General features: G+C 37.8%; 1 protein-coding gene across 2 annotated transcripts in view; it reads left to right on the top strand.

Moving 5' to 3' along the window:
* FOCAD (focadhesin) overlaps window positions 1–13740 on the top strand; it is a 200309-nt gene that overhangs the window by 120996 nt on the left and 65573 nt on the right. For both annotated transcript variants that reach the window (XM_070742518.1, XM_070742519.1), the window contains exons 19-21: window positions 1655–1793; window positions 6043–6231; window positions 8089–8210. In XM_070742518.1, the coding sequence (XP_070598619.1) occupies window positions 1655–1793; window positions 6043–6231; window positions 8089–8210 (450 nt within the window). The remainder of the gene's footprint in view (window positions 1–1654; window positions 1794–6042; window positions 6232–8088; window positions 8211–13740) is intronic.

The raw sequence follows: 13740 nt of genomic DNA, 5'->3' as shown, positions 1-13740 counted from the left end.
ACTAATGCTAAAATCAATATAGAAACTACAAAATGGAATATAAATAGTATTAATATTGGCTTTATGTAATGTGATATAATAAAGTATTAGTCAATATAGAAAAAGGCCTATATGCTGGGTTAATAGTAATATTAAAAATTGGAATATAATAAAATTCAGCAAAAAAAGTTATAGGACTGAATAACTGGAATAATAAACAATATTACCAATTTATGAACATCTTTGTATGATCCTCTAATTTGCATGGTTTTGTGTTTTGAAATGTAATATACAAGTGCAGAAAATAAACATTTCCATAAAGGAATTCCAAAGGAGATTCTGGTAAATTTAACACAGACATAAAAATAAAAGAAAAATAAGCAGCCTAAATGGGCCAAGCCATGTGAGTGCCTGTGCACCCCCCCCCCAACTCATGCACCTCCCAGGCCTCACCACATCGATGTGAGTGAAGCTGGTGAGCATCTGGCTGAAGCCGCTGGAAGTGGAGAAGAAGCTGGTCAGGTCAGCCATCTGCTGCTGAGTCTTCCAGGAGCCGGGGCAGAGAGGTGGCAAAGGGCAAAGGGAGCTACAGCCCCACATAGTGAGTCTGTTCTGCCACCATCTCCATCCTAACACTGAGGAAGGCTTCCTCTCTGAGTTCCAAACCCTGGCCAGAAGCTGCTGGAAGTGGAGAAGAGGCCGGTTGGGACAGCCTTATGGTTCTGGAACCATAGAGCAGGAAATGCACTCCCAGAGTGATTGCTACTGTTGCAGAGAGTCTTCCAGCAGCAGCCACTCTGGCAGGGCGCTTCCCGCTCTTTGGTTCCAGTTCCATGAAGCTATCCCAGCTCCCAGAAGACTCGGCAGCAGGTGGCTGGCCCCACCAGTCTCAGAGGAAGCTCTCCTCAGTGCTGGGATTGTGGTGGCAGCGTGGACTCTTTAAGGATCTCTTGCTCACTGGCTTTGCTCACATCGTGATCCTAGGATATTGCTCGGCCAGTGAGTGGTACTTTGCCTGGCTGGAGGGGGGATTATACGCTGTGTGGGCACCACATGAGAAGAGGTGCTGGACAGTTGCTCTATTGTGAGTGGGGCAGGAGTTTGCAGACGAGGGTGTGTGTGGATGGATGGGAGGCAGGCAAGCGCCAAGAATGCTGGGGAGAGATAGAATGAGAGGCAACTCCTGATCAGCTCATCTGATCCGCATGTCGCAATTAAGGGCCCCATCTGCCATTAGCTGGCTGGGGAAGGGAAGATTTGCCTCTTGTGCTGCCATGCCCACCCCTTCAATAGGGCTGATTTTTGAAGGAGGGCGTATATTCATGTCCACCCCCAAATTAGCCTTGGACATGTTTTGAGACATGTTGTATTTACAGGGAAGTACAGTAGTACCCTTTGTACTGAAATTATAACAACAGAATAAAAAAGAGATATTTCATGTCTCCAAATCTATTTATAACAACTTCTCCGGTAACCATCTCCAGTCTGGGAATTATGTGAACTCTAGTTCATCATATTTAAAAGGAATCAAACTGAGGAAGGTCAAAGTTGAATTGCCCTTCCTTTCTGTTGATTTAGGGAAACCTCTTTTCAGTTTTTTGAAGTGTGATTCTGTATACAGTATAACCAATTGGATGCACTTTCTCCTCCCCTCCCTGGTTTATCATGCATACAGGCAAGACCGGAATTGGATCCACAAAAAATGGACATAGAGATAGAGGAGGGGGAGGAAGAAGAAGAAGAACCAGATTTGTCTGTGCCTGGCCTCTCATATATCAAATTGTTGTTGCTCACTCCTCCTCCTGTCTTACAAGGTACATTTAAATATGATAATTTGCAATAGCTTTAAAATTTCATAATATCAAACATATAGCTTCTTAAAATTATTTCTAAAAGTTCAGTTTGGAAACAGCACTTTTTCCCCTCAACTTACAGAGGTTTATTTAGTGACCATTCAAAGTTTCAACAGCACTGAAAAAAATGACTTATGGCTGTTTTTCACACTTACGACCATTGTAGCATCTTCATGGTCATATGATCAAAATTCAGATGCTTGGCATCTGAATTTATGACAATTGCAATGTTCCGGGGTCATGCGATCCCTTTTTGTGACCTCCTGACAAGCAAAATCAATGGGGAAGTCAGATATACTTAACAACCATATTGCTAACTTAACAGCTGTAATGATTCCTCTGTGGCAAGAAGGGTTGTAATGCTGAATAAAATTCACTTAACAACTGTCTCGTTTGGCCACAAAAAAATTGGGTTCAATTGTGGTTGTAAGTTGAGGATTACCTGTCTAACTAAAATATACCAAACAACTATTTGTGCTGTGAAGAAATGAGGTCCACAGAGTAATTGCCTCCACATACCCCTTATCAGCTTAAAGAGGTATTTGTTTTATAAAAGTTAGTGAGCTGGATATGGGATATAGAATTGAAGGAGGCAAGACGCTCAATTCGGATTTGATGTTTCCTGAATGAATTGAAATAAAATTACCGTAGGTTGTAACTCTAACCTTTGTTTCCAGTTGTTTAGAAATCAAGCACAGATATATATTCCTATACGCTTTTATTTACATGCATAGTTTTGGAAATTATTTATTCAGATAAAGATCACTATAGAACTAATTTAAAAACAGTAGAATTGCAGAAAGGTCCATAAGAAGGAAACTTTGTCCTCTTCAGGCAAAAACACAGCCACCACTTGTGAATCTGGAACAGAATTTCATGTAGATATAGTCTTGAATCACTTCAGGGCCTGGTTTTCAGCTGATACTAACATGTTTGAGGGATGTGTTTATATCTGTATGTGCATGGAAAAAGGTACCAAATGTTCAAGGCAATATGTAGTATAAATGAAACTTTGGTATCATTTATCAAACTGATTCTTAAACAGTAAATAAAAGTTCCAAAGGTTTCTGTAACAAAAGTATCTATGGTACTGACAGAGGAGCTGTTGGTATTTGTGGTAAAATAAATAGTTTGGTTTAAATAATTATAAAATAAATTATTCTGGATAACATTTCTAAATAATATCTGGGATGTTTGGATAAGGAGTTTTTCCTCTCTTCCTTTATACCTATAAAGAAAGTCACCTATTATTAAATTGTTTTATAGGAATCTGTGTCAGTTGTCCAAAATATGTAATTAATAGGGGCAAGAATGCCCCTCAAAAAATATTTGAGAGATGCACTTTAGGCAGCATGAACAAGAAAATAACCAAAGCATTCCTAAATTTAGTTTAGTTCGAAACATTTAAATATATTAAAGGGTTAAATAAGGTCCAGGAGGGAAGTGTTTTTAATAGGAAAGTGAACACAAGAACAAGGGGACACAATCTGAAGTTAGTTGGGGGAAAGATCAAAAGCAACATGAGAAAATATTATTTTACTGAAAGAGTAGTAGATCCTTGGAACAAACTTCCAGCAGACGTGGTAGATAAATCCACAGTAACTGAATTTAAACATGCCTGGGATAAACATATATCCATCCTAAGATAAAATACAGAAAATAGTATAAGGGCAGACTAGATGGAACATGAGGTCTTTTTCTGCCATCAGACTTCTATGTTTCTATGTTTTATGGTCATGTTAATTTTTTGATCTGCTAGTAGATTTGGAAAGTTGTCCTAGTGTTCCTATAAATAACGGACTGATTTTTCTGACACTTCCCACTGGCTGTTATTAAGAGAAATAACAGGCAGGAAGTGGTGGTGGTGAGAACAGGTAGTATTCAGGAGAATAGATGAAATAAGAAAAGATTAGAGGATTAAAAAGTCAAGACATATTAGAGTCTGACTGGATTTTGTTAACTGATTTATGACACTTTCTGTATGTCTGACTTGCAGGAATGTGTATGTGAATAAGCTTTCGGTCAATACTAGCTCCAGTTTATAAGCTACCAAGCACTGTATCTGTTTTAGGAAAACTGCATCAGATCCACCCAGCTAAGGAGAAACAGTTGTTTTTAGCTTTCCATCTGGGGGAAAAATGCATGTTCACATTATATAATAAAAAACACATACAGGGGACATGATCGAAACATTTAAATATGTTAAAGGGTTAAATAAGATTCAGGAGGGAAGTGTTTTTAATAGGAAAATGAACACAAGAACAAGGGGACACAATCTGAAGTTAGTTGGGGGAAAGATCAAAAGCAACTTGAGAAAATATTATTTTACTGAAAGAGTAGTAGATCCTTGGAACAAACTTCCAGCAGATGTGGTTGATAAATCCACAGTAACTGAATTTAAACATGCCTGGGATAAACATTTATTTATTTATTTATTCATTCATTCATTCATTCATTCATTCATTCATTCATTTAGATTTGTATGCCGCCCCTCTCCGCAGACTCGGGGCGGCTCACAACAAAGTGAAAAACAATTTATAACAAATCTAAATTTCTACTAAAAACATTTTAAAAACCCCATTTTCTAAACACACATACATACACACACACATACCATTCATAAATTGTATATGCCCGGGGGAGATGTCTCAGTTCCCCCATGCCTGACGACACAGGTGGGTCTTAAGGAGCTTACGAAAGGCAAGGAGAGTAGGGGCAGTTCTAATCTCTGGGGGGAGTTGGTTCCAGAGGGTCGGGGCCGCCACAGAGAAGGCTCTTCCCCTGGGGCCCGCCAACCAACATTGTTTAGTTGACGGGACCCGGAGAAGGCCCACTCTGTGGGACCTAATCGGTCGCTGGGATTCGTGCGGCAGCAGGCGGTCTCGGAGATATTCTGGTCCAGTGCCATGAAGGGCTTTAAAGGTCATAACCAACACTTTGAATTGTGACCGGAAATTGATCGGCAACCAATGCAGACTGCGGAGTGTTGGTGAAACATGGGCATACCTAGGTAGGCCCATGACTGCTCTCGCAGCTGCATATATCCATCCTAAAATAAAATACAGAAAATAGTATAAGGGCAGACTAGATGGATCATGAGGTCTTTTTCTGCTGTCAGTCTTCTATGTTTCTATGATTGTTAAACCTAACAAAGGTTGCCTTACTTTTCCTATTGATGATGAAGCAATGACGGGTGTGACCTGCTGTGTTCCCTCTGACTATGTTCGCTCTTGCATTTCAATTTCCCAATTATAATAATTGTTAAAAATCAGTTAATATAATTTTAAAACCCCAGCTTTCCTATACTTGATCAACCTAACCCTGTTGCATCTATTTAGTTTTCAGTATCAGTCTTGGAATTATTTTATTTCAAAATCACAATAAGCATTGTGTAGCTCTAGCTGGGATGCTGTAAGTTTAAAGTCATTTCTGTTGTTTCAAATTTGGGACCTCATTCGAATGGTCAGACAAAAGGTCCATTGATCAGCATATTTTGGGCTGTTTGTTTTTGCTTCTGAGCTGGAACATCTGACACCATTTATCGAAGGCTTCCTGAGGTGAGATTTTGAGTGGGAGATGAATATGAAGACTTGCTTAGGACTTACAAAAACCATGATTGTGAAAGTGTGATTGAAAATAGAGTTACCACTTAGTTCAATATAACATTCCCAGATAATTGGCGGGACCCAGGGGAAGAGCCTTCTCTGTGGCGGCCCTGGCCCTCTGGAACCAACTCCCCCCAAAGATTAGAATTGCCCCCACCCTCCTTGCCTTTTGTAAGCTGCTTAAAACCCACCTCTGCCGTCAGGCATGGGGGAATTGAGACCCTCTTCCCCCTAGGCCTTTACAATTCTATGCATGGTATGTATGTATGTATAATTGGTTTTTTATATTAATGGGCTTTTAATTATTTCTAACATCGGACTACTATTGTACACTGCTTTATTGTTGCTGTTAGCCTCCCCGAGAGGGGCGGCATACAAATCCAATAAGTAAGTAAGTAAGTAAGTAAGTAAGTAAGTAAGTAAGTAAGTAAGTAAGTAAGTAAATAATGAATGAATGAATGAATGAATGAATGAATGAATGAATGAATGAATGAATGATTGTGGTTCTGCTTTGGTTGGGTAGTTCTGGTTTTTCCAGTGAATCACATTTTGTTTTCTTTAAGTCCCCCCACTGCCTTTTCACATCTTCCCCCCCTCCCCTTTAGCATTTGAAGAGTTTGCAACATCACTTGTGAAAGAAGAGATGGCTAACATGCCTCGTGGAATATACCATTCTGCAATGAGAGGTAATGCTGTGCGGTCAGACCACGGGAAAACACTATCAAGTGTTCCGAACTTTATGATGAAAATGCATGAGAGGAACAAGCAGCCTGGGCTGAAACCTGGCCTTGCAGGTAAGATTTTTGCAACGTCCCTTTGTATACTTATTGACTTTATTTTTATGTCACTCAGGGAGGCATTCATAAATTTTAAACATTTAAATGTCACAATTGGCATAACTTGACATTCAGAATAAATACCATGTGTGCCTTGCATTTACATATCTTCTTTTAAAAACAAGAACAGTGCACACCCACCCAGTAACCTGTCTACTAAATGTTCTGATTACTAAGAGCAGGGATTTAAAAAATTTAGTAACAAAAATTTTAAAGCCTGAGTAATAAGATACTTGAATCGTTTAAAAACGTAAAATATATTGTGCACAGAGCAAAGCATTCTATGGTTGAAATGTCACTAATTTAAAACTAATATACTTTCCCAAATATGCCCATGTTATACCAATACTCCGCAGTCTGCATTGGTTGCCGATCAGTTTCCGGTCACAATTCAAAGTGTTGGTTATGACCTATAAAGCCCTTCATGGCACCAGACCAGATTATCTCAGGGACCGCCTTCTGCTGCACGAATCCCAGCGACCAGTTAGGTCCCACAGAATGGGTCTTCTCCAGGTCCCGTCAACTAAACAATGTCGCTTGGCGGGACCCAGGAGAAAAGCCTTCTCTGTGGCGGCCCCGGCCCTCTGGAACCAACTCCCCCCAGAGATTAGAATTGCCCCCCCTCCTTGCCTTTCGTAAGCTTCTTAAAACCCACCTCTGCCGCCAGGCATGGGGGAACTGAGATACTCTTTCCCCCTAGGCCTTTACAATTTTATGCATGGTATGTCTGTATGTATGTTTGGTTTTATAATAAGGGTTTTTAACTGTTTTAGTATTGGATTATTATTATATGCTGTTTTATTGCTGTTGTTAGCCACCCCAAGTCTGCGGAGAGGGGCAGCATACAAATCAAACAAACAAACAAACAAACAAACAAACAAACAAACAAACAAACAAACAAACAAATAATATTCTAGGTCATTTCCGAAAGTTTATAGGGCCTGGTTACTTGAGGGATTGCCCAGCCATTTTGATTCTATAGGTTTGGCATGCTCTGAATTCCTTCAATTAAATAATGTCATCTTTTAGGACTTTGGAGGCATACTTCTCTGTAGCAATAGCTACAGAGGCTTCCCCTAAAATACGAACACACCTCCCCCCCTCACTCTGCTCTTATTTACTGTAGAAGAGTGGTGAAGACCTGGCTCTTTGTCCAGATCATGTCTCATCCAACTGCATGAATTATTAAATATTCCAATGGCATTCTAGTGAAGGTCTTAAAAAAGCAACATAGTTCATGAGAATAGGTAGATAATGGGTAGATTTTGTATAATAAAATGTCTTTGGGAGATGATCAAGCTTTCCCCTTATGCCCATGTTGATTTGGTATAGATCATATCCATTATTTGGCGTATTATAGAATAAGATTGCTATAAGAAAAGTGAGTCCTGAAAAGAAGAAAAAAATACATTTTCTGCTTTCCGTATTAATCTAATTAAGTAAAACCAAGTCCATGATCAGTTGATACTTTGATGAAGGATATACTGAAAAGAAAATCAATAATTTGCATCTGATTTGCTACCGTTTCCCCCAAAATAAGGCATGCCTTGATAATAAGCTCAATCGGGCTTTTGAGTGCATGGCTATAAGGCCAATCTCTTATTTCAGGATTCAGAAAAAATATAAGACACAGTCTTATTTTCAGGGAAACGTGATAATCTCCCCCTCCCCTTTAAGAAATAATTACCAGATTCTTCTGAAATCCCAGTTTTCAACTTTTCTGTATTGCAGCTTTATGTAATTTTACAATAATGTTAACATATGTTTTTGGATCAGTTTCCAGCAATTTAATGCATGTATAAATACTTTTTTCAGCTGGTATGTTACTGAGTTATGATCTTCCAATCCATGTGGGCAAAGACGGCAAACCTATTAGTCGGTTTTTAGCCAGCAGGGGGCGAAACTTCCACCAGATGTTTATAGCTCTCATCCATGAGGTAAATGGCGCCATTCTCTTTCTTTTTGTATAACCATTAAAAGCATTTATTTCCCTACCTGAGCTTCCATTTGCTTATATTTAATTATGAAATGGTAACTGCAAGCAACATGCTGTTGTAATTTGCTCTTAATTAAGTAAACTTAAGGAGAATGGAATGCATAAATTAATCTAATGAAATGCTTTTCTGAGTTGAAGTGTTTTCTCTAAAACACTATGCGAATCAGAGCATCAGAGTTTTATCTTCAACTCTTTTAAATAGTTTTGCTTAAGCAGCAGACATTCTTGACAGTTCCAGGCTTGCTTGAAAAACAATTAGAGAATAGCAACCTATGGAGTCACCCATATGTCTTGTTACTAATGTATAATAATAATAATAATAATAACAACAACAACATAGTATGTTGCTTCATTGTTCTCAGCATCTTGGGGCATTATATTAATAGAACTGTTATTTGTGCACTAAAGTTTTATAAACTCAAGCTATAACTTTCCTGCATGAAATATGATTTAAGATAGGGACAAAAAAAATAAGAAAAGGATGTATAATTAACTGTAATGCTTATACAACTTAAAACTGATTTTTAGAAATTACAGAGAATAGGTAGGAGAAGAATTTTTTTTTTGTCCAATACACAATGAGGGTTTTAGTGGGTATATATCTATATATACATAATAAAATACATGATGAAGGTTATAGAGGAGATACTCATAGTAAAATATATCTAAGAAATAATAGAAAAGAAGACATAGTAATAGAACAAATCAATGAAAGAATAGAAGAAGAGATATAGGAATAGAAGAAAGGTATAGGAGATATAGGAGAGCAATAGGACAGGGGACGGAAGGCACTCTAGTGCACTTGTACTCGCCCCTTACTGACCTCTTAGGAATCTGGATAGGTCAACCGTAGATAATCTAAGGGTAAAGTGTTGGGGGTTTGGGGATGACACTATGGAGTCTGGTAATGAGTTCCACGCTTCGACAACTCGGTTACTGAAGTCATATTTTTTACAGTCAAGTTTGGAGCGGTTAATATTAAGTTTAAATCTGTTGTGTGCTCTTGTGTTGTTGTGGTTGAAGCTGAAGTAGTCGCCGACAGGCAGGACGTTGCAGCATATGATCTTGTGGGCAATACTTAGATCTTGTTTAAGGCGTCTTATTTCTAAACTTTCTAAGCCCAGGATTGAAAGTCTAGTCTCATAGGGTATTCTATTTCGAGTGGAGGAGTGAAGGGCTCTTCTGGTGAAGTATCTTTGGACATTTTCAAGGGTGTTAATGTCTGAGATGCGATATGGGTTCCAAACAGATGAGCTGTATTCGAGGATGGGTCTGGCAAAAGTTTTGTAAGCTCTGGTAAATAGTGTGAGATTGCCAGAGCAGAAGCTACGTAGGATTAGGTTTACAACTCTTGAAGCCTCATGGCTATATTGTTGCAGTGGGCTTTGGCACTTAAATCTTTTGTTATTAGTATACCAAGGTCTTTAACCGAGTGGGGATTATCTGTGATAATTTGATAATATGAAAGCATGTGACGGGTATGTTGGCATTTCTATCAGATTGCATCAAACTGCTATATTATTGGTGCTATTTATAACTGGAAGAAGGTTCTGAGCAAGCTAACTATATAAAATTATTTCCTGTCTGTTCTGACATTTGAATGGCAGCTGGGTTGCCAGGAAGAGTTTACTGTATATCTACCTCTATTCGGATAATGGGGGTCCTGCTGAGTAAGGAAGAGTTACTGAAGACCATGTTGAATTTTACTCAACTTTATGAGAATAGACAAACTTTTCAAAAAGAGATTTTATTTTATTTTATTTAACATTTCTTAAATTGTAGTAACTACCGATATTAGAGCAATCTTGTGCCATCCACAAAGGTTGGAAATGTAATTTCAGGATCCCTTAAATTAGCTATCAAGGCTGAAAATTCTTCCAACATTCCAATTCGTGCCAGAGCCGACCTCGTATGTCGATCAATTCGTATCTCGAACGAATGCATTTAGATTTGGCTTTTCGCGCCAAGATAACTGGAAAAAATTGAATTCTTGCGCCACCTAGTGGACACTCGGCTCGTATCCCGAATTTGAGCTCGGGTGTCGAACAGAAATTTTGCTCCCATCTCAGCTCGTAACTTGGAATACTCGCATGTGGAGCGGCTCGTAACTAGAGGTACTGCTGTATATATGATATATGAGATAAGGAAAGACAATTGGACAGGGGACGTTAGGCACACCAGTGCACTTATGTACGCCCCTTACTGGCCTCTTAGGAACTTGGAGAGGTCAATTGTGGATAGTCTAAGGGAGAAATGATGGGGGTTAGGGGTTGACACTATTGAGTCCGGTAATGAGTTCTACGCTTCGACAACTCGATTGTTAAAGTCATGTTTTTTACAGTCAAGTTTAGAGCGGTTAATATTACGTTTGAATCTGTTGCGTGCTCTTCTGTTGTTGCGGTTGTCATTAATATCTGTGATAGTTCTAAAGAATCCCAGGTTCAGAAGTAGTTATTAAAACTGTAAACCTGCAGAATGCTGTGCTTATTGATCTTTAAGATACAACATCCACTATTCTTCTGAAATTCCTATTTTTTTTAAATTAAAAAAAATCTAACCCAGTGGCATATCTTTATGGGTCTATGCTGAATTCTGATGTAAAATACTACAGAGGTCAGCCTGAGATAAAATACACCCTTTTTAAAAATCTAAATCTGGCACAGGGATCTTGCTTTCATATTAACAGCATCTATCACTTCTCAGTTTTCAGCTAAAAAGCGTAGAATTAACTTCAGTACTGTTTTGACTAGCTTGTACAGTATTCCAAGTTCCAACTTTCTTAGCTTTCACACTTTCCTGGGTTGTTGAAAGACGTCAGTGGCTCAGCTTTCTAACTACATGTACGGTGCTTGGATATTCTCAGTCATTAGTAAAAATCATGTGGCCCCTTTTTTCTTGAAGAGTCCATTTTCTTAATAATGAGGTTATAAAAATCTATCTTGTTTTGTGTACGTGTTAGGTAAGGCTTACTTCACAGAGCCAAATTTCTGAGGATAATCAGGAGGCAATCGCTTAAAATAATTTGAAAGTATCCCCCCCCCCCCATATATTATATAGTCTTCTGTTAAGATTAAGAGAAAAGGCAACAGGCAGCATCAAAATATAATAGAGAACAATTGAGAAGTAATAAAGTTGAAGAGTGAATAGTAAAATAATTGTAAAGCAATGTACAGTCACAATTGAAAAATGTAGGTTTTAACGCTATTACAGTGTTCCCTCGATTTCCGCGGGGGATGCGTTCCGAGACCACCCGCGAAAGTCGAATTTCCGCGAAGTAGAGATGCGGAAGTAAATACACTATTTTTGGCTATGAACAGTATCACAAGACTTCCCTTTACACTTTAAACCCCTAAACTGCAATTTCTCATTCCCTTAGCAACCATTTAGATTATTACTCACCATGTTTATTTATTAAAGTTTATTAAAAAAAATATTTATTAAAGGCAGATGAAGTTTGGCGATGACGTATGACGTCATCGGGCGGGAAAAACCGTGGTTTAGGGGAAAAAACAGTAAAGTATTTTTTAATTAATATTTTTGAAAAACTGTGGTACTGTATAGCCATTTCGCGAAGTTCGAACCCGTGAAAATCGAGGGACCACTGTATTTGAATTCAGGCAAAAAAAAAAGGAAGGACAATGCAACCCTTGATAAATGTGTTCCCAGGTTTGGGTGCAATATAGGACTTTAAAATTTTATATTTATTTGTTTGTTATTTATTTTTTACTTATTTATTTGGCACCCATCTCATGTTAATGACTCTTGATTTCAGGAAATAGTTGTTATTGCTTATAAATGCAGTAAAAGTTTAAAACCTGCCACTGGATGAATATGATTTTATTTTTTACCATGGAAATATTTTTCTGCTACATGCCAGAATCATCTTCCATGTTATTTATGTGCTTCAAACAAGAAGAGGCAAGGAAATAAACTAAAATAATACTTAGCAGTAATAGGAATTAGCTAGCAGTTAAGCCAGTTCTTTGCTAGTGTTTTTGCTTACAAATAGAACTAGTTAGAAGGACTATTGGAGGTAGATCTTGGACCCTAGTTTGCTAGATTCAATAGGAAAACCAAAACTGAAAAATACATTTCAGTTCTTCAATAGTGTTTTTGCTTACGAATAGAGCTAGTTAGAAGGATTATTGGAGGTAGATCTTGGACCCTAGGTTGCTAGATTCAATAGGAAAACCAAAACTTTATTTAAATATAATCAACTGAATAAATCTGTCTGTCTCATCTGAAATGTTTTATTAATTGCCTTGAACTTCTGTGTAGTCTTACGTACTCCTCTTTTTCTAAAGAGATTCTTATTTAAGAATCACTTTAATCTGCGATATGTGCAGCAAATAAATTGACAATAATAATAAATAATTTTTTTGCTACAAACTCATTTTTTATTTGCTATCAACCACAAAAATCTTTCTTTTCTCCTTCAGAGTTTGGAATATATTTTTATCTTATAAAATGAAATGTCTGTGTTCTATTTTATAACTTCAAGGCTTTTGTTTGTTTCATGTAGGGCTAAATTTCCTTTTGGCTTGACAGGCATTCAGAAAAACACATGTTTGTATTAAATTTGAATCAGAGGGAAAATAAAAAACCAAGAGAATAATGAGAGAGAAGAGTGTTTTGCATATGTTGTTCTAGGCTTTGGAAACATGATTCAGAGCTTTTCATTTGTGTGGCAATTTTTTTCTGTAGGATGCAAGATGTTAAGATGAAACCTTGCATAGCTTAATAAAAGTTATTTGAAATGGAAATTTCATTTTCAGAAACATTTTTTTTTCTTTGGCAAAAAAATAAGTAGCCAGCTTCTGGCAGCTAGAAGTACTGTACAATATTTGCAAAATAACATTTCACTTCTACGGCTTTTCGTTCTTTATATATTATTTATTATTTATCCTAAAATAAAAAAGTAAAACAAACAAATAAAATGAAACACAACAAAAGCATAAATTCAACCCTACCATCAACAACAACAAAATAAAAAAATATGTCTGAGTGCTGAAAGAAAAGAAAAAGCAGTAAATTTTCTTTCCCTTTTATACACACACACACATATGTATGTAAAAGGGGGGGAGAAATTACTGCTTTTTTCTAAAGTCCACAAACAGTTTCCAGTGTCTTATAAAGCTGTCTAGACCATTATCTCTAATCAAAGCAGTTAATTTTGCTATCTCTGCTAATTCAGTCAATTTCAAAGTACATTATTCAACAGTCTGCGTTCCTTTTTCCTTCTAGTGTTTGGCAAGTGTAATCCTTGCAGCCGTCACTATATGAAGAATCAGTGGCGGGTTGCTACCGGTTTGGACCAGTTCACACGAGCCGGTAGCGGAAATTTGACTCTGTTCGCCAAACCAGTAGTGATGGCTAACTTGCCATGTCCCCAAACAGTTCCCCACTTGAAAGCAGTTGGCAAAGAACCCTCTGCGCATGCGCAGAAGGTCTGTACCTGCATGTGACATGTG

The sequence above is a fragment of the Erythrolamprus reginae genome, chromosome 2 (assembly GCF_031021105.1).
Source record: "Erythrolamprus reginae isolate rEryReg1 chromosome 2, rEryReg1.hap1, whole genome shotgun sequence".
Taxonomy (NCBI): Eukaryota; Metazoa; Chordata; class Lepidosauria; order Squamata; family Dipsadidae; genus Erythrolamprus; species Erythrolamprus reginae.
The sequence above is the reverse complement of the archived record's forward strand: the minus strand, read 5'-3'. Positions and strand labels throughout refer to the sequence as shown.